Source organism: Liolophura sinensis, chromosome 7, assembly GCF_032854445.1.
Source record: "Liolophura sinensis isolate JHLJ2023 chromosome 7, CUHK_Ljap_v2, whole genome shotgun sequence".
Lineage (NCBI taxonomy): Eukaryota > Metazoa > Mollusca > Polyplacophora > Chitonida > Chitonidae > Liolophura > Liolophura sinensis.
Genome location: NC_088301.1, coordinates 51,879,238 through 51,900,438, shown reverse-complemented (window position 1 = coordinate 51,900,438; position 21,201 = coordinate 51,879,238). Strand labels below are relative to the sequence as shown.

General features: G+C 39.0%; 2 protein-coding genes across 5 annotated transcripts; both read right to left on the bottom strand.

Moving 5' to 3' along the window:
* Positions 1-4,658: 4,658 nt before the first annotated feature.
* LOC135471722 (uncharacterized) lies at positions 4,659-11,980 on the bottom strand. Its single transcript, XM_064751044.1, has 6 exons — positions 11,861-11,980; positions 8,995-9,231; positions 8,304-8,510; positions 7,564-7,750; positions 6,327-6,456; positions 4,659-5,960 (listed from the first exon to the last, which is right to left on the bottom strand). The coding sequence occupies exons 1-6, from the start codon at positions 11,883-11,885 to the stop codon at positions 5,256-5,258; spliced, it is 1,491 nt and encodes a 496-aa protein (XP_064607114.1). The 5' UTR covers positions 11,886-11,980; the 3' UTR covers positions 4,659-5,255.
* Positions 11,981-13,048: 1,068 nt separating this feature from the next.
* On the bottom strand, positions 13,049-20,675 carry LOC135470252 (beta-1,4-N-acetylgalactosaminyltransferase bre-4-like). Of its 4 annotated transcripts, none has more exons than XM_064749075.1 (7): positions 17,558-20,675; positions 16,812-17,030; positions 15,797-15,990; positions 15,153-15,275; positions 14,672-14,767; positions 14,251-14,385; positions 13,049-13,166 (listed from the first exon to the last, which is right to left on the bottom strand). In XM_064749075.1, the coding sequence occupies exons 2-7, from the start codon at positions 16,812-16,814 to the stop codon at positions 13,163-13,165; spliced, it is 555 nt and encodes a 184-aa protein (XP_064605145.1). In that variant the 5' UTR covers positions 16,815-17,030; positions 17,558-20,675; the 3' UTR covers positions 13,049-13,162. The 4 variants fall into 4 exon arrangements, with proteins under 4 accessions (XP_064605145.1, XP_064605143.1, XP_064605142.1 ...); XM_064749073.1 differs by lacking the exon at positions 13,049-13,166 and having other exon boundaries at positions 13,191-14,385; positions 17,558-18,481; positions 19,832-20,675; XM_064749072.1 differs by lacking the exon at positions 13,049-13,166 and having other exon boundaries at positions 13,191-14,385.
* Between the last annotated feature and the right edge of the window lie 526 nt (positions 20,676-21,201).

The following is a 21,201-nucleotide window of genomic DNA, read 5'->3' as shown; positions in this document are numbered from 1 at the left end:
GAACCAGGAATATCCCGGCCGTGCATCTGCTGCTATAGGATATTCGAACAGGGTCGTTGGAGTTCCTTGTAAATGATATAGTTGGCCTACAAAAAATTGGCAAAAATCTAAAAAAAATATTATTGCCGGTTTTAGATACTTTCAATGGTAGTCTTTCAGTGGACATAAACATTAGCCAGGTGCTGTCTTTCACTTTAAGTACACTAACATTTTAAGCGCTAAACGACAGTGAAATGAATATTCGATGTCGTATATACCGGATATTCGGATAAAGGTAACAATCGTGAACCATATTGTATATTCCAGATCAAACATAGCTACAGAGCTACAATATTTAACAAACAAACAAACAAACAAATGTATATAAACCACAGAAGGCGATTTCATATTGCAGAACTCTTTTGCATTTGTGTTAGATGTGCAATACTATTTTACTTGTGTGTGTGTGTGTGCGTACTCAATTGTGACTATGATTCGTACATTGGTAGAACCTTTTGAATACTGTTGCAATGAGAGAAGGGAAGATTTAACTACATCCGTGTGTACAAGGCGCGGTTTGGGTATCCATGGCATGGCTGCCGCCTTGCCAAGCGCGGTCGGTTTGAGTTAAACTGTCACTTATTTTCCTGTCATCGGTCTATGCTTATATCTGTTATCCTTCCATGTATGTAAAAGTATTCATTACGTTGACATGACCCTTTTTCACTCACTTTATAAGCCTGTAAGCGGGGCCCGGGGGGTGCGGACGCACGAATGTGTACACATTGGCCAAATCTGCACTCGAAACTCTTCCAAATCACTCAAAATTTCTCAGATTCTTTCTCCGGCAATCGAATATCCCGAACCTAGGCGGTCCCTGAACCCTCGCCTAATAGACTGTAGGCCTAATGGTGGTTGCGCTCTTGCCGACAAGCAAGTCAGTGTTGTTCCCTCTGTGGAACTGGAAGGACACTCCAATATATATAGACACATAATCAAAATGATAATTCCCAGTAGAGCTTTCATGGTAACTGTTTATCCATGTACATCCAACGAGGTGAATATTTGACACGATGCGTAAACATTTGTTTACACTTCTGTGCGCACATATGTTGCATCCTCAGACATTCACCCCCGAACATGCAACCAACACAATGAGTCAAGTTTAGAAACTTTCAACGAATCAAATATAGCAAAGGCATTTATTTTCATGTATATATGTACATTTTTTTATTTTATTTTACATGCATCAAATATTTATTTGATATGTACATTGGCAAGTACATGTATGCGTATATCAGTAACATTTATCACTTACAAGATAATGAATGTGCTCTATGGTTGGAACAGGGTACCTCTATGCATGGAGGAACGACATAAAATAACAAAAGACAATAACATAGTATATAATCTGGTTGATTGTACATGGTAATCAGTGTAGATATATATGAGAGTGTTCTATGGTCATCACACTGGGAGTTGTATTATGATCTGACTTGGATCATGGTACTTTGCGAACGGCTTGGATAACCCAAGTTTGCAGTGATTATTTTCACCGTTATAGAAGACATATAGGGAACTTTGACAGTATACTTTATTAAATGTTAAAACCGATGTACACCTATTGTGAAGAAATGGGAGCATAGTGGTGGGAAAATGTTAACATGTAGTTTTCTAACTAGAAACTAAGTAATGAAGGAAATACATACTCAATTTCACTGTAATCCCTACTTATAAAAGACAATGGATTCCAAAGATGTTGGATCTCATTTGGACTTGTATACTGACATGAATTTTACCAAAACGTCCTCTTCCCTTGATTACAAATGGTACATGACAATACTCAATAAAGTCCAGACACTGATGGATCACGTACATATACGCATGTGGGCTAAATATGAATTAGTGAAAATTGCTTTGACAAGTTTAACAAAATTGTGTTCATCCACGAATGGCCTCAAACCAACGTGAGAGTGCGCTCCACTTAAAATCTGATACAGCTACCTGCCCTTTTCAAGAATGTCGAGGCTTTCAATACAGAGAGTCGTGTTGAGCAAAACCAAGGAATTTTGGGGTCAAGCACGCGGCCTAGAAAGCAACTGATGGCGTGCTTACGATAAATCGACAAATGAACCTATAAGAAACAAGGGTGTTTGCCAACTTCAGGCCGTGACGGCTAGTTTTCGTCTCAAACGTCGTGTCAATCTGTCACGACAAGTGCAGCAGGATTTTAAATGGAGCGCACTTTGACGTTAGTATGGGAATATTGGACTAAACCAGAAGGAAATCCTACACTTTCCACCTGAAGAAGTCATATACCCAAGCCTTACCTTCTGCCACTTGCAGACAGAATCATTGTCTTCCTCTAGGCATATGAGTTATACAATACACCCAAGCCATAAATAAAAAGGATAACAATAGTGCAGTATGTATCATTACTTAAGACTGTTCAAAATCTCCGTCAGGCAGAGATTTTGCTTGTGAAAAATGTCTATTAAGCTGTCGATGTCAACGTTTTCGTGCTCAGCTTGCTGGGTCATCACTCTAATCAATTTATTCTCGCAACTGTCACGACACACTTTGCGTCGGAAGCTGTGTTCTGCGAGTACGCACAGCAGCGAGATGGCCGAGTTCTCCCCGTTCGGGTTGCTTAGGTGGGCACCAGTTTTTAACATATACTCCAGAACCGGTATCCAGCTTGTGGCGCATGTGTGCATGTCTGCCAGATGGATGAGGAGACGGTCCAAGGGTGTCTTACCCTTATTGTCCTTCATATTAGGGTTCCTGAGAATTTTCACTAAGAAACCCGCAGTCTTGACATAGGCTGCTGCGCTGACCTGGTCGTACCTTGGACCCAGCTCGTCTTTAGCCGCTGGATGGTGAGGAAGAAGGAGTTTGACAAGGAAGATCTTACCGCTGCAAAACTCATGGAGAAGAGAGGTCATGGACAACTCCGTCGATCCCTTCACTCGATCGCCCGATCCCATGTTCATCACAGGGCGGTGAATAAGTATGCCACTTATTCCCATTGCGCTAGCGTGAACGTATTCGCCGTCCTCGTAAATTCCAGAGAAAAGAACCGTGCTGTCGTAGTGACGAAGTAGCTCTTTCGTACATGCTTGCACGTGTTCGTCACCCACGGGGCTACTAGAGTTCAGAAAAAAACTTCCACGGCTTCCTCTGCTCATGTTGGTATTCGGCGTTATGGCTATAGCCGGCAATCAGATGTAAATTGTTGCTGGTAAAAGCTACACACCTTAACAGGCTTGTCAAAGATGCACAGGTACGCCCATTAATGGTATACATAAAATCAGTAGATCCCAGGACTAAACGTGCACACTGGCGACTTTTATACGACTCTATATGGTTTATACATGCAGTATACCGACAGTTCCGTATACAACAACCAGTGTATCACTTTAGCTCACTTCGTATACATTCACAGTAGACGTAGTTTGCTCTCACGTTTCAACCAAATGAATACCTAGTCTCAAACTATCTCAGCCCTTCCTGTTCTGTTTATATATGCAGGACTGCATTGTAACACCGCAAGTTCATGCAGTCCTCAGTGTGTCGATGTATAACCCGCTGGTTACATACGGGCGTTTAAAAGTGTGGATCCGGTTTATGTACCACGCATTGACAAGTAAGTCAGCCTTTTGAACTGAAAACATTTAGTCTTCCCGGTTTTATACAGAAACACCAACCTTAAGTTATTCGTCCACGCATTCAATGGGTCTATCAATGCATGTTATATAGGCCTACACTCAAAAAATTAATCTGTTAACAGAAGATCTGTTGTCTGAGTGATGCTAGAATGTATTGTTATTGCATCAGGTTGTTCTGTTAAATATAACACATACATTCTATTACTTCAACATAAAGATTCTATTAGATTGTATTAGACTAACAGGATATTATGTTGAGTATGACAGAATATTATATTATAATAATAGAAGACATTCTAACATCAGACCACTTTGTTATAATTAACAGATTAATTTTTTGATTGTACATTCATGATGTATCGTTCAAAGATGAACACCATTTTTCTCAACTATTTGTGGTATAATCCTTTTAGAGTATAGCCTAAGCATAATCAGTGTATTGTGCGATCGGGTCAGATCTTTACGTCGGATAGACATGGCACCCTTTCACTGTATTGATACACAAGCGCTGCTGTCGGGATATTCGGAGTCCAGTTGGTATACACCATAAATATATACTTGAAAAAACCGCTTGGATTAAATAAAAACTAAAGTGTTATTTCAGGTAAACCATTAAAGTGAAAACCAGAGCGGTTAGCTAGACGATATATTGGCGGCGGTACATCCGATTGTGAACGTAATTGCCCGTGCAATTACATGCATGGAGAACTGAGAAATGTCTATATACTAGCATTTGTACCAAACACATCCGTGTAGTACTGATACATGTTGTGAGCGTGTGCTCCATATATAGGCAGGCCTGTACGCGATGTGTAGTTTTATAGAAAAGAAGAATGTAGGCCCTACTTCCGGCTATGCTGAACAGTCTGCTGTCTATCTTCACGCCGTGTGATGGCCATTATGTCATATAACAAAGTATACGTCACATGACTAGAAAATATATTGGCCTATGTCACTTAATGTGAAGTACTCAGCCACTATATATCGATCGATCTCTTCGATGAAGGTTGATTGCACAAGTAATGCTTCGCTCGATTCTTTATATGCTAAAATAGGCCTTTATGTTACGTGTGTCAAGATCGATGCCTGCGTGATTAACAAGTATACAAGGAGTCGTGTATTTTGTTTCATTTAATCTTATATATTACATACAAGTACTCACACTTTGAGTCGAACATTCTTCTTGAAATTTAAAAGTATGCAACATAATACAGATATACAGGGAATGTATTGCTAAAATGGTGTATAAACAGAATCACAGATTCGCTTCTTATGAGCGGCATTCCTTCGGAGAGTTGCCCAGCTTAAATCTTAACAACTTCTACCAAAAAGTTAATCGACCCATGCTTAGTTATAAACTGACAAGCAACATTCATGGCGAAGTTCACCTAATGCAAGTCCAGGGGATTTTAACGACATAGTGTGCTGTTTTCGTCGCTATTTTATTTTTGGGGTGGGGGGGGGGGCTTTTTAACTTCTCTATACGTTAACTGTGGGCAGATTAAGTTGACTGGAATTCACCATATTATAGCTCGACGGAACACTCTTCCGTCTGCGAGAACACTACTCACACACACACACCTTAAAATACATGTATATCTGCTTCACTCAAGCAAAAGTTGCGGGATATGATTTCCTAACACTGAAATTATCTTGAAGGAAATGGGCATCGTCTATTTCGCAGTAAGTTGTGTCAACTGATACTGCATCAGCATCCAGACTGCTAGCCACGTTCTCCAGGATGAAGTACTTAGGACCGTTTTGTGGACTTGTCGGAGAACCTAAACCAGAAGCCCCGGGACTCGATAGAGAACCCTGTCTGGTTGCAGAAAGCGGGCCTGTGGGCGAATTAGGACTGTCCAAAGGTCTATTACTAGGCAGAATAAAATACGGATGAGAGTATCCATAGTTCAAATTGGAACATGAATCTCTTGGTGGCTCGAGCGGGAGCCTTGGTGGGAAGAGCGACGTCAACGACGTCAACGAGAACGGCCTTGAAGGTCGGGGAACGACGGCGTTCTTAGCACGATGAAACTCGTCACTTAGTGGACGGGAGTCCGCCATACGCCTGATCGGCCTCCTGGGAACGATTACTGCTGTCTTCGTTTTCGTCATCCCGTCCCCGGCCTCAAGAATCTCTTTGCCTGGGCGATTGACGACATCGTTATTTGAGGAATATGCCGGACTTGCAAGTCCTCCTCGGCAGCTCTCGATTTCTTCGTAAAGCCCAGAATGCTCAGATGGCACGTTGTAACCGTTCCCTTTATAAAAGTCCGATTCGGGTAACTGAGCATTGTTGGTGTCAGAGACCATCTACAATACAAATTCAAAAGAATGAACCGTTATTCTTTGCAAAACGGGATATAATGTATGCTAGATGTTTGATTAATCGTGAAGTTTTTAATCACGAAAATGTCCCTAAGCAAGAGTTACCAATGACCCAAGCGATCCTTTGAGCCTGACATGAACTTTATTCTGTTATACGAGAATTGGATGAAAGAAGGGTGTTCAATGAAGTTCAAAATATCAAATCATGAACAAGAATAATTCAAATTCATGACTTCATGTCTCAGAATCACGACTATCTGAGTCTATATTTTGAGTATAAGCGGCGTTTTTTTTTTTTTTGGGTACTCAAAACTGTCACAATGACATTCCCCTTACATTTGTTTTGCTTACCGAATATGTGTTCGGTTCGTTGTATGTAAGGATAGATATAGGCCGGTTCACCTGGCTGTAACGAATAGACTGGCAAGGCTCATTTATGGGGATCGGCGCACTCACCGTCAAGGCGGGTAAACAGGGTGGCCTAGAAGGTAAAAAATAAAAGACCACATGAGTCCAAAAATAAATGGTTAATTTAACGCCATATTTAAGAATTTGTCACTTGTAATTAAAGCTGCAGTCAAATGAGCGATAGCTAGACCCGAGTCTGCAACTTAACTGGCCAGGCGCCGTTCAGGTGCTACAGAAGCTTTAGACAGACGTGCTCGATAACGAAAATCATTTGATAATTTATTTTCTTACTGAATTGTAAGAATTTTAGCGTAAAATAATTCAGAAAGAGTTCCTTTCTTCATTTGCTAGAATCTAAGGCACCCGTAAATTCATTCCGATAGTCTCAAAGCCGTAGCGACCGAAACTGGTCGTGTTTAGCACAATTTAGCACATGGAAAAGAGGTACTCAATTATACAATTGCAATGTATCCTGATATAAGGGTTGCACTTCCTTTGCTATTCCTTACATGGCGACTTCGGGCGTCAGGCATCTGACCATGCGAACTTGCTTTACCCTTCTGTGAACCTACTCTAGACCTCCGTGGCCGATGGGATGGCGTGATTGCGCAGTACAGTAGCTGTGAAGCCTGTCTTCAATGCGGTCACTGTGAGTTCAAGTCCCGTTTATGCTGACAGACTTTCTCACGTACGACCGGAAAGGAAGCCCGCGTGAGCTAGGAATGGTCATGGGTTCTCCCGGGCTCTGCCGGATTTACCTCCATCATGCTAGCCGCAACCGTATTGGTGAAATATTCTTGAGTACGGCGTAAACTAAAAATTAATAAACATGAACCTGGTCCCGCGATCACGAAGCGATCTTAAGTCAAAACTTCAATCATTAACTTTAGTATGTTGCTTTCTGTTATTTTACCTGAAATTTGTTATACAATGATTTACCCAGAATTTACGCTGTCAAGGAATATTTTGACCTTGTAATATAAGAAACAACAATTTTACAGTGATATGAAATTTTGACTTTAGTCTAAGACCGCTTCGTGATCTCGGGGCATGACCACCATGTATAACGGAAAAATAAGTACATGTACTGGTGAACAAATAAACCCTGATTGTTAGAACCATGCCACTAATATGATTATTATAATATATTTTCTGACAATACATGTATTATTTTATTTACCTCTTCTTCTTCTGCTTCTTTTTGTAAAATATTAGCACAAGAAATCCCACGATGAGTAAAGACACCACAGTTGCCATCACAAGGCCCACAATAAGGGCTGTGTTATTCACCTCGCTCGTGTCGGTATTTGGAGTGACTTCATTGTTGGGAACGGTATGGTCAGGCTGGCCAACGATCGTAACCATGCCTGTAAAAGCGAAGAAACGAAGTCAGAACTATAGTTATATATATATACGTATTTTGTTTGTACCTTATAGAATGATGACCGTTACTCATAGACATCATGGGGGGCATCCCTGGCAGAGGGGTTTAGCATGCCAGCGCGGGGCAAAAACAAACCAGCCTCTCACCAATGGTCGTGGGTTTCCCCTGGTTTCCTCCAACCACAATGATGGTCGCCGTCGTATAAGTGAAATATTGCACATGTAAAAAATTGCAATAATACCAACATCCATTTCAATGCAAACAAGCACTATGTAAACAAAAAAAGAACCATTATTTAAATGAAAATGAAAGCCAAAAACAACCCCAACAAATCACAGTGATACGTAAATGTGATCTGTAACTCAATTATCATGTTTGATCCCTCTGCAAAATTGAGTGAAACAGGCCTATCTTGAAAAATATAGCAAAATGTCAATCCATAAGCAGACGGACTGAAAAGGTAAGCAGAAAAACGGGTTGTAAATCCTAATGTGGGGTTCTATTAGTGGGGTCCATTTGACTAAAATGGAAATTACCTTTCTTGTGGCATTTGGTCTTTCCAAAGCTTGAGCAGTATTGGTTGTTTTTCATCAAGTGACATTGAGCCGGGAGGTCGCAAGCTTTCCGCCCAAGCACATGTCCTTGTTTTCGATTCCGACATGTCAGGTAGTGTCCGCAGGAGACGGGATCCATGAAACGCGTCTCATTCTTACAAGGCAGTTCAAATCTCAGAGTGCAGCTTTCTGTCAATTAAGGATATTTGTTATTTAGAGACAGTCTCGTGACAAAGTGTTTGATGTCGACGCATCTAAAATATCATGGAACTTTATATAAATAGAGAAAAGTTTAAACTAATTTTTCAAGTTAGCCTTTTACAAGTTTTAACTCCATTCATAAAATCATGAATGATGTAGTTGGGTAACTTTCTTTCAACCATGCAATTAAAAAAGCACAATTTCACAACCTAAAAATGTAGAAAGGTCTATTTTTATGGGAAACGACAGAATCTTGGACAACATAGGCTTTCGTGCCCACCGCGGATTGTCTAGCATGACTGTAAGTATATGATGCTTTTCTCGAATCAACGTCCGTAAACCTTTTCTCCTTAATATTCATTTAATAGCCTTTATACTGCAAATGATTATTCATTGCTTCGGGGTAAATCATGCAAGATAAATGAGCCAAAATGATGGGTAACCAGAAACATGAATTTGTTACAGTGTATACCATTATCTTCTGTTTCATTTGACGTTTCCTTGGCGCATCGCGCCTGAGGGTTGCCGTTGTCACACTGCCAACTATGCCCCACGCATGGCCTCGGCCCTTGCCTCATGGATACCGTTCCTAGAGGGCACTTGTTTCGCCATACCTGGTAGCCTTGGCATCGATAATAATGTCCACAACTGTTAGCATCTGCGAAATATGTATCACTCCTGCAAGGTAGAATGATGTCCTCGCAGGCACCTGTTTTTGTATGGAAGACAATATTAAAGCTTATAGGATATTTATTTAACCAATATGAAAATACACCTGACGATTACGGTGTAATGGAGGCATTAAATCGTACATATATGAATATAAACACGGCTTAGGAAGAGACACATAATCTCTAAAAACTATACTGTGAATGAATAGTACAAAGTATTATTGCAAAAATGCAAATACACATAATTTTGTGTACCATCAGTACACAAATTATGTAATGTACCATTGATATTGCCATAGTGGATGTGCAAAGTTGTAGTCGTTTTAGAGAATATGTTATAGAGAGTGTATATAGCAGTTTTTCGATAAGTAGTCCAACGCTGAATACTATATATGAACATTTTATAGCTGAAAGATACTAACATTTCGGACCATGCACATAAACGTTATTCATGATGATTGGCGTCCGTTCTATGTAGTCAAAATGCGGAAAATGTCAATAATAAGAACAATTCATATTTCTCTATAAATAGTGAAATACTTAGTGATAAAGCAAGTACTATAGCGTACCATAACTGAAGACAGTTGCCTATATAATGTATACGCACTGAATCTACATGCATATACATGTATCTAAAGCACCATACCTTGCTATGTACACGATTTGTCTAAGCCCACTTTCACGTTTTAAACAGGTTTTCGGCCATACCATAAAACAGCGAGATATTAATAACTCACGTCTGGTCCACAAGTGACAAAGAATTAAAATTAAATATTTGCTGTAAACAAGGAGGGACCTGGTGTGGACGAATAAATAATATACAGATAATGTATACCACAGGCCGGTGGCGAGTGATTAAGTAAATAACTTTGTACAGTGTTTACTGGATAACAGAGGAACTCATCTAGAGAGTGACAAAAAATCACTGTAAAGGCTATTAAACTCAATGCTGAGAGATTAAATTATATAATGTGTTAAATTACAGAAAGTAACTTAATACTGCTCAATAAAGACCGGATAAATGCCTACTGACGAACCCATACACATACTACAGCTCGGGGAAAGCAACGCGATCATGTGTATCATCTCGGATATATTCAGATCTTTAACGACGTGTTGTCACTGTGTGTTTTTATTTAAAAATGTTTCAAGAAATCCACCGAGGTAAGTTAAATCTTGCATGATGTTAAATGGGTCCCTAAGTAAAACATTAACTTGCACATTAAACAAAGCCTCTATTTAAAGACAAAATAGGCGGAGGAATTTTATCTTTTCCGTCGAATTAAGAATGATCACAAAAAAGTAACTGAACTGAAACCACACGTTTTTCTAAACTCGGGGCACAAAACAGCTATTTTTGTCTCATGTTGATCAGCAGGTGTCCGTTAGGGGTTATCACCTGGATGTACACATATCCTGAAATGAGGTTTTGTGGCGCTCTGTATGTATTACGCGAATGCTCCATAATTGTAAGCATTACAGTGCTCCTGTACTCCAAGGTAAAGCCGAGGAGGCATTTAGCGTGGTTAGTACTGATGCATTGGATTTTTGTTTTCATTTCGAGCGTAGGTGCAATAGGTCTTATACAAGGGCGCTGGGCCTTTCACAGCATAATTTTTAGAAAATATGAACATATATAACGGTGTCTAAAGTATTTACGTGTATAAAACTCTAAAGATCCGACAACTGTTGTTGACAATGTGGTCAAATGTCAAAGCATATCCAAAATGCTGCAAAACCGGTTACATAACTGTTTTTCTTCAATATCACGGCAAATGGAAAGTATCCAGTTTTATCACGAAACATGCCTTTGTCAGCTGATTGTTTTGTTTGTAAAATGTATAAAAATAGAACTATAGACACGTACAACCCAAAAAAAAAAATGACACATAACGAAAAATATATAGGGCCTAGGAGTTTTCGTGGCACAAAAAATTGACTGCATGCTATTCGTTCAGGTGATTATTTTGGCGGTTATTATGGCGCCGCCATTGGTATAGATATGTACTTCAGTACCGGCTATATACCATGTAAACTATTAACCTCCTTACATAGAAGTACAACTGCATGGTAGTACCTAAACAACCAGACGTCTGCCTTTAATTGATAGACTTAACCTGGTTTTTGAAATGTGAGGACATGACCAATGCGTGTGAGATAACTGTTACTGTTTAAGATACAAACAGCATGTATATGCAGATACTGCAATGAATAAAGTTTTACCCAGTAACATGTATTTCGATTATCCCAAAATATGGACAGGGTAAAGGTATGCGCTTGCACAAATGACTCTCCCATATTAAATACTCCGATAATTATGCATATCGTTCTGGCGTCCACTGTTGCCTAGTTTTCAACCACACACGTTTTATGTTCGTTCTATACTAAGTAAAAGATCCATCTTAAATCATGCTGTAGCCTATTCCACAGTCCACTATATATAACCATTTCAGATATAACCACTGATCATTCGAATTGTGAAACTGTCACAAGGAGTGTCTCCTCCCGCTTTTCTCTGTGTTCATGTTCTCTAAACCTATTACAGAATAAGCCGTTTTTCTGCCTGTAGAATCATTGTAAATTTAACAAATATTTTAAATCAATGGATCACACGTGTTAATACTTAAAATTACTTTTGAGTAAACTGAGTTAAACAGAATAACTTACCTGCAACGACAAGTCTAACGGCCATCCCTTTAACTGATGTGTTTAGTATCTCCGTATTCGATGTATGATTTGGGTCTGCTTGCGAGCTGTGTGAAGTGGTGATGCTTGTGAAAAGCAAATTGGGTCATGCCTGAGCGGACGTCAACGATAACTCAGGCCGTACCCAGGTATGTGTCATTCTCACTGGAGTATCCGGGACACATTAAACGGCCCTCCCACACAGATTTATCTGCTCGTCACGGTTTCAGATAATTAGACATAAGAGAAACGTGCAACGATCTAAACTGCACGTTCACTTGTTGAAACCGGGCAATGCGGATGAAATAAGCATACTGAACACATTTGTCTGCGCATGCGAGAAAAATCCAAACCGCTTGGTTGCTTCAGCTGTGGAGAGGTTGTGATGGGTCACATCTGTTCGCTCAACATCCATTAACTTTATTACACTTCTGTGCGGTAGACACGAAATAGTTACGATCCAGACTTTTGAAGCTATATACTTTAGATATAGTCATGCAGGCTGCATTGGTCACACTGTTGGCCCTACATTCTAGATGTTTGGTAGCATCGTTGGAGACGGTCCAGCAGTACTTAAATTGATCGATTGATTGATTGATTGGTGTTTAATGTCGTATTAAAAGGATTCTGACATTTACATGGCAGGAGATGATGGGTGGAGGAAACCGGTTTAATGTGATGTATGATCACATGCTACATGCTTAATATGTAATTTTAATTTAGCATGTTGCTTAGCTGGTTTTCTTAAATGTCTATGTCGTTTCGTTCTATTTTGGATGTTATCATTTTTATATCGAAAACCCTACCGTCTTCTGCAGTTCAGACATGTTTTCACCATGTACTGTACACTGCATGTCGCGGTGACGTAATGTCATAATCATTCGTTCATTCTTAAAATCGTACTGGCGAAGATTCTATTCATTTTATTGCAAGGTCAACTTCAGGTCAAGTTAATCCCGGGTTAAAACATTACAGCTGAGATGAAATAGATCTTTTGACATGGCACAAATAACAAATTTGGATTTGTTATCATTCATATGTATTTATTTTCACAGCGATAACAAATAATGAAACTCAACAACTAAACGTGTAACAGTACTATTTTCAGCATGACGATATTTTTAGTTAAATAAACATTAATTCTATTTTTACATCATGTTGCATAGTTCAGTTCCGAAATGCAGTTCCGGTATGGCCTACAAAAGCTGATTGCTATGGCCACAATGTCCGTGTACTTCACAAGTTTTTCAGCTAGGAAATCCCTCCAAGAAGATAAAAATAAGATTATCTGAAACAAAAGTGCATTATTATTATTATTATTCATTTTTAACTTAAATTGTCTTAATTTTTAAATAATGAAATTATTGCAGCTTATACTTCGCTGCTTTGCTGGTCCATAGCCCTACATATAATCACAGCACTACTCCTCACCAAGACACCAAGCTTTTGTTCTGTCCTGATGTAAAGTTAGAGCATCTGTCTGGAATTAGATAGGCCAGAATTTTGCGAGTCTTTTCCCAAAAATTGAAAATAGTATATTTGTTTTTTTTTTTTCAATTACAGATATTGACTCAAATATTGGTAAGTAGATAGTACTCCATTAAACGCTTTCACTGTAAGTTCATTAAAATTTATAGTGACATAACTCTCTTGTTCGAAAATGGGACTGGGGGTTGGGGATCTCTAGTTGTACTTAATTCACCTGAAGTCGGGCATCGAGGGCATATAATCATCCATGTTTATTACATCAACACTGTTCTTTTATGGACAGTTGAAATCAAAGCCTGAGATATACTGTATGAAGAAAAGGAAATTATTCACGGTCTGCATCATTGAAAACTGATGACTACTTCTCTCTTACATTGTTACCAGCTTTTTTTTTATTAATGATACATTCTTTCTTATATATTTTCCTTTGGAAACTGATGTTTCATGATCCATACGAGTGGTGTATGAATGATGGACTTAAGTATATCTTCACCATCAGTCACTATAGAGAATGTCAATAGTATCAAGCGCCTGTATGCATTCTCATAATAACACCCAGATTATCATATCTGCGCGGAGCTGATCTTTAGGTCTAAATCTTGTTCACTGTATAAACACCTACATACTAGGTAATGGAACCGGTTGTGTATATTGCACCTGACGATGGTTAAATGTTTGAGAGTTTTCTTCTATTTACAAAGGTTCATTATATTAAAATTGTCTAAAACTTTATCACTGATGTCTCATTGCTAACGCTTTGTTTTGCTGACGAACGAAGCAAGAACAAAAGCGTATCAGTATATACCCATGCTAGGGGATTAAAACAGGAAAAATGGTCAATATTTAAAAACAACAAAAATTGAACTATACATTCTATTACCAACCTGACCTCTTTCTTTTCAACGTCCACGTAAATCCAGGTGTACAGATCTCTTAGTTCCCGCTTCAGCAATCGGTATTGCAGCGTGCTTAGTCCTTCCTCAGAAACACTTTTCCCTCTCTTTTGCAACAGTTTCCATCTAAGATAAAGCAACATACCTTCTTAAATCTGCCACGGTTTGTATCTTTTTAGCAGTACGATCGACCACAATGAACTGGTTCCTTTTCACTCTCATTCCGTTATGCATATAGGCCTATATATACTATATTTTACCGTGTTTCCTCCTACCATAATGCTGATCGCCGTTGTTTAAATGAAATATTCTTGATTAGGGGGCAAAACACCAATCAAATAAGTAAGTAAATAAATAAATATATAGATGAAGTAGGTTCAGTAATGATGGTCTTTCGCGATGCTCGACATACCGGTTGGGGTTTGGGGACTGTTGTTCGTGCCTCAGCATGGTGTAACGAGCAACTTCTGGAGAATATCGGCTGATGCGATATCCTTTCTGTCTAAGCCTGCAAAATCATCAAGTTAATACTAAGGCTTTGTCGTTTAGATTTTAAGGGCAGAGTGAGCACACACGTTTTGTGCTCTCTTTTTGGACCTTTCTATTGGGTCAGTAGTGTTTGACGGTGACAACCTATCCCGATGTGCAAAATATCATACAGCTTACCATACCCTGCCTTTTGAGACTAGAAAGTCATGTCCGGTTAAGAATGATGAATATAAAGCCTTAAAACCACTAATACATACTACTTTTTGTGTATTTTCAAGCACATATGAAAGTAGTTAGTGAAGGAGGCATGCAAACCCTATAGATAGGCATTTCACACTTCTGGTTAACATATCTGGGTGTATAAATTATCACATTAATTAACCAGCGAAAGGGAGGCAACTCACCGTTTTGATAAATCGTCATCCTCGCCTCCCCAACCGAAATACAAGTTAGAGAATCCATTCACTGCCAAGAACTGTTCCTTAGTCATCGCTGACACGCCGCCAAATATACTTCCATATGGTAACCTAAAAAGGAAAACAATGTTAGGAGCATGCTTTCGTCTCTGGCTTTAAGCGTGCCGTGTATGTATCATTTTGAATGAATGACTGAATAAATGATTATCATCGCTTAACGCCACTTTGGCAATATTTCAGCTTTATCATATCGTTTTGAATAACTATACTGAGGTATTAAATCGAATGTAAATATGTGTTAATTTCATATCAAAGCAGATCGTAAAACAACTAATAAATACATTAAATTACACAAATAATGTGAATGCGATGATGACCACAACTGATTATTATTGTGGTTTGTGGCTGGTCAACCTGGCTGACATTGATGGAAACTGGTGATTTATTCTTGTAAAGAATTTAAAAAATTGCTGACGTATCATCTACTATTTTAACTTAAACAGGTGCAATAAGCTAAGAAATTTAAAACATTACTAGGAAGATCAACCATACAATTTGTCTTATAAGCGCAGCAAACATTTGAAGAACAAGTGATGTAGGCCTATGTATCTGAGCCATCGGTAAGATATTACCTGTAATGCATGCTGGATACCGCAACGGACATGTGGCGAGGTGTGTTCTTGTCTGGACAGGTGTACAAATTCCTGTCATCTTCCGGTATTAAGTCTACATCGTGAAATATGTAGCACTGGTAATCTTCCAATAGCCGAGCCTCTTCAAACCCCACATTCATCAACAGGCCACGGTTAAATGGGATCGGATGCGCCTGGCAATACAGCATAAAATATTAAGTATTATAACAAGGTATACATGCATAGGGAAATATATATGTTTCCTTCATTTGTTAGTATGCTTGAAATTAATGCATTGTTGACACAAACGACCAATTTCATACTCCTTGTCCCGTCCTTTGACATGATACTTTCTGAATACTTGTAAATATCAAATAATTTTAACACAGTTAAATAGGAAGACAAACACGTGAAACAAGGAAATAGGCATTATTTCGCTCCATGTCATACAGACTGATAAAGTTTGTTCGACGAACTGAACACGGGGTGAAATCTGATATCCCTACAAAGACTATAGCGTATTGATGGCAATGGATCTAACGGAAAAAAAATAATATAACCTGTTGCGTGGGAAAAGGTAGAGTTGTGAGTAGGTAGGGAGGTGGGGAGATGGGGGGACCTTAGCGGCCACAGTCATTTGTTATGACGTTCTTGGTAACTCTAAAACATCTTTTAGTATGGAATTCTTACTAAACCATGGGATAATACATGTTAGAGAAACTGACGTCATCGGAAACAGGTGCGTTCTCAGGTAACAGAAATTGGTAACATCGAGGAACTTTCGATTTTGAACAGCGATATCTCCGTTATGCAACACTGCAACAATATAAAGCTCTGCTTTTTAAACTTTAACCGGGATACTTTGTCGATGCATACATACAGTTGACCTAGTGTTCTCTGTTCTTTTCACGTAAAGTGTATTTATTACTTGGTCTTTTATCAACGTCTGGATCGCATGGCTTGCCAACAACAGTAAACTTCTGTCAAAGGAGAAGGCCTGCAAAGAAAGACGTACCATCTCGACAACGTATATTCCGTAATCAAGTTGCTGTTTCTGCAGGAGAGGGTGTAGGTTGGTTAGCAGAGTTGCCAGATGATTAGACCTGTCCCGATAAGGGATAATGATAGCCACGCGGTGATTGGCTTTGCAGTGACTTGGGCGCCATCTTCCACCGAGTTCTACTTCCGGAAAATTTTCCTTTCATCGCATGTACTGTAACACTGATTCTCCCAGCTAATGAAGGCAAAATGTGAAAAGATACAAAAGTTAATTACATTTTCAACTGCTGGTTTGTCTTAGTTTTCATGTGAACATTCTAAATATTGAAGTGGAAACTTCCCCTTATGCCATGCACGCCACTTACTCATTAGCTTATTGAGAGATAGTCAGTAAAGCAAACACAGTTGTGGTACTTCAGTGCAAATTTGCCTAAAAGTGTGAAAAACTCTGGACAATTTACATTCGAACTACCAGCTCCAGTTTTTCTGTTTAACACAAACACCTTACATTGTTCCCCATGCATGCGTAAAAATCAGTAACCTGAATACTAAGGTAAGCATTGATTCAGTGACTTGTGCATGATGCTGGAGTGTAGCCGTCGAAAATTGACTATGCCATCTGTACCATAATCCAGTGATACCCAAGAAATAAATTATTCTATTTGTAACGCCTATTGCCCTTTTCTCAAGCATGAGAAAGTCAAACATCCTAGACCTAAAAGAATTGAGTCTGAATCATGTAAGCTTGTGCTTTACACTCACCCAGATTTGGAGGTGTGACAGGGCAGTGCATCCGGGTTGCCTGTAAAGTTTCCCGAAGTTGTGCCTCCAACTCAATAATCTTCTTCCTTGATAGAGACTCCTTGGCGATTTGTATATCAACGTTTTAGCTGAAAACCTCGAAATCCGTAAGGAAATATTAGTGGGTACACTTTTCTCAGAATCACCCCAAGGGCCAAGCCACGAGCTATTTACATCTTTGGAAGAATTACGACTTATGTACAATGTGCTGAATGTTTTTGTTATTTTCGGGTGCAGTAAATGCTTGTTGCCTTCTACGCCAACTTCTGGCATCATTTGCCCGCCGTTCTACCGTCCCGCCCAGAAATGGCGAAGGTTTAGACACTATGGGGCTTCTGAGAGTTTTCAGAACTTGATGTACTTTACCAAAGTTTGTATTTGCATCTAGGTTAACTTTAATCTTTCTTCCTCTATGGTTATTACTTATATTCTGAAGAGTTTCACTTGTAGTAGTTTTAACATCCTCTAGTCTTGTGGATAGGATCGTATATACCTTTAAGTCGGACTTAGCTTTATCTCTAGGAAAGTCATCCCCGTCCGGAGCTTTCTGAGATGTTATCCTGTCAGTGTCAAGAGGTATCCTTGCATTCGACTTGTCACTCTGTTAATTGCATAAATTCTGTGATGCATAGATGCAGGCTTAAGTTCTGTGAGCTCCCTTTCTGCGTCTTGTTCACTTACGTAGATATGAACAGGTCCAAATCGTGCCCTTTTTATTGTGTTCCAACTGATAAGGCTTTGGGCGAACAGGAAAAAGAAGAAAACGAACACCGGTTGCTTTATGGATGTGGTCCCTTCTTGCATTCGGCCACATTTCCTTCCGTCATCAACCAACCAAGCTTCGGCCAAGGAACTGTGTAGGAGATCAACAAACCATCTGTAAAACTGATGAAGAATCCTTATTAACAATATTAGAACACAAGTCCTACAACGGTAGTAAATGCATGTATGCACAAACACTGGAAGTGCCCGCGAGTTAATTTTTACCTTCGAAGGGCAGATCTGTAGTGTTCTTGTTATTGATGGTGGACATCATTTTTGAAATGTGGTACAGCTTGAGGCGATAAGAAGGTCATCTTTGCTCTTTTGTTATAGGCTTATATTTGTCGTTATGCTCGAATTTTCCACTTACACGATAGCGGTCAGTTTTATGGGAGGGGGAAGCAGGAATGCCCGAGGTAAACCACAGACGAATTTTACAACGCGTGACGAACAAATATGCACACAGTACTATTGGAACACACATCGTACGTTAGACTGCACATACGCTCCATAAAGTCGTCGGGCGCTTATTGGGAGCTACTGGGTAAATGTAGACCTTCACACTTACGTGTTTTTGCAGTTTATATCTTATATTTGCAAGATCCAAACTAAGAAAACACGAATGTCAGCAATGAGCTGCGATAGATAACAGCTTTCGTCCCTACCACCCACGAGACAGCTTTCAACTTGCGTTGTTTATTACTGGTATGGGGCCAGCATTATGCGGCATTTGATATCGTTTTTTGTTACGTTATTAGAATTATGACATAGATAATAAAAATCTATGATCTATAACGGTGGCCGTACGCTTGGGCATTTCTCAATTAAACAAACTTTACTTTAAAAACTATCAATTCGTATGTAAATGTAGTTGAGGGGCTAAAAAAAGCTTGGTATGTGTAGTTTGAATGAAGGGAGGTAATCCTTCACGCCAAATTTTTACATTCAATGAACTAGAAATTTCTCATGTAAGACTGAGGACGGTGTTAATCGCGTGAGCCCACTTGTTTAATACTCATTAGACTTTTCATTTTTGTTTGTGGATTCAATATGATCCAAACTCTGATGACAATAAAGAGGTTAAGACAGGTCTCGCATTTCTTGAATATTTCGTTAAGCATAGCAGAACACGTTTTGTTCGAATACTGGTCGCTCTTCAAAAGCAAGGTAAACATACCATGTTTAATTTGAGTACTTATTATTCAGGACTAACTTGCCAGATATCATAACACTTAAGACCAAAACACACGAACTTATCTGTGTTACGTACAATATCCTGAATGGACTCTTTACTCCAGGATTTTACGGTCTCCTTTTGGTTTTTAAACAACAAAACGTGTAAATCCCTGTTATCAACACAAAATGTAACTGTCAGATAAACGCAGCTATCTGTTCAATTGTCAGAACAAAATCTACACATTTCGGTACATGCTTACTTAAATACTATAATCTATTGTAGGATATCACACTTACCTTGTTGTTTGAACGGGTCTGTCAGATTTTGCCACCCTCCACCTGTTAGTGCATAAAGCGGAGATCCCACACAGAAAAGAAAGACTTTTGTTTTATGTTTACTAGTTTTATTGGTGCACACAGGTGTTTGTGTCACGCTTGTTTTGTCATTTGGAGAATACAAGGTTACATAACCTATGGGACAATGTTTACCACATGTCACTGTATACACAAGACATACATCATCTATGCACGACGACACCAGGTTCCTTTCTGGCCTTCGTAATATTCAGAAACACGTGTTGTCCGTGGAAATGTTGACCAAGTAATACCGATGACAAAAGATCTAGTGAACCTTCAACATCGTACTGAAACGTCTGAATCAGTTCCTCTGTGTTTATACTTTCGTGTTGTAAAAATGAAAATGCCTTGATCAATGGCCTGGCTAAAAATAGTCCCTATTCATATAAAACTCAACTCTTCATTTTTATGTAATCCCTGTTTCTGCACAAATGTGCAATGGGCTTTTTTGAGAATTCAGATGTTGTGAGAATTCAGACGGAATGAACTGAGTTTAAATTTGAGATCAGTCTGATCTGAAGAAGTAGACAGAGTTTGATTTAGCTTAATGATATAACGGTAGGTACATGTAAAATGATGTTGTATAAAGTTGTCCTAGTTTGACTTCATACCCAAGCTGAGATGATAAAGTCCGGTCCGATTTAACCAAGACTGGCGAAGTCTGATTTCTCGAGCTGACTCGACGAATTTGAGTTTGTGCGAAATTCTTGTATCTATCTCTTGTACAGACTAAAAAAGCACTACTTATGTAAGGGGAACATACAACTACATGATTGCACATGTTTACCATCATTTTATCATCATTCATGGCTGTATATATTGGTCATGTATGCAATTGCATGGGTGTACATGTTTACCTGAACAGGACTGTACAAATTTATCAATTATATGCAACTACATGGTTACACATGTTTGGCCATGTGCGCAACTTCAGGATAGTACATGCTGGTCACAAAAGAACAACATGATTGTACATGTTTGTCGTGTATGAAACAGATCTCAGCTTTTTTTTCATTCGAACACCAAACTTTTATAAAAGTTATAATTACATGATAAAGGTCGGCGGTCTATTTTGGACAATCGAGCTTCGTCCACCTATGAAACTGACGGGCGTCGTATAAATTAAATATGATTAAAGAGTACGGCGTTAAACACCAATTCAATAATAAAGTTATAGTGAATTTTGCAATATTTTTGGATACGGGATGAACCCATGATCAAAACTCTCACCATGCAGGTGATCCATTCAACTTTGGAAGCAGTAAGCATGTTATGTTTTTTATTTATATGATCAGTGAAACATACCGGCA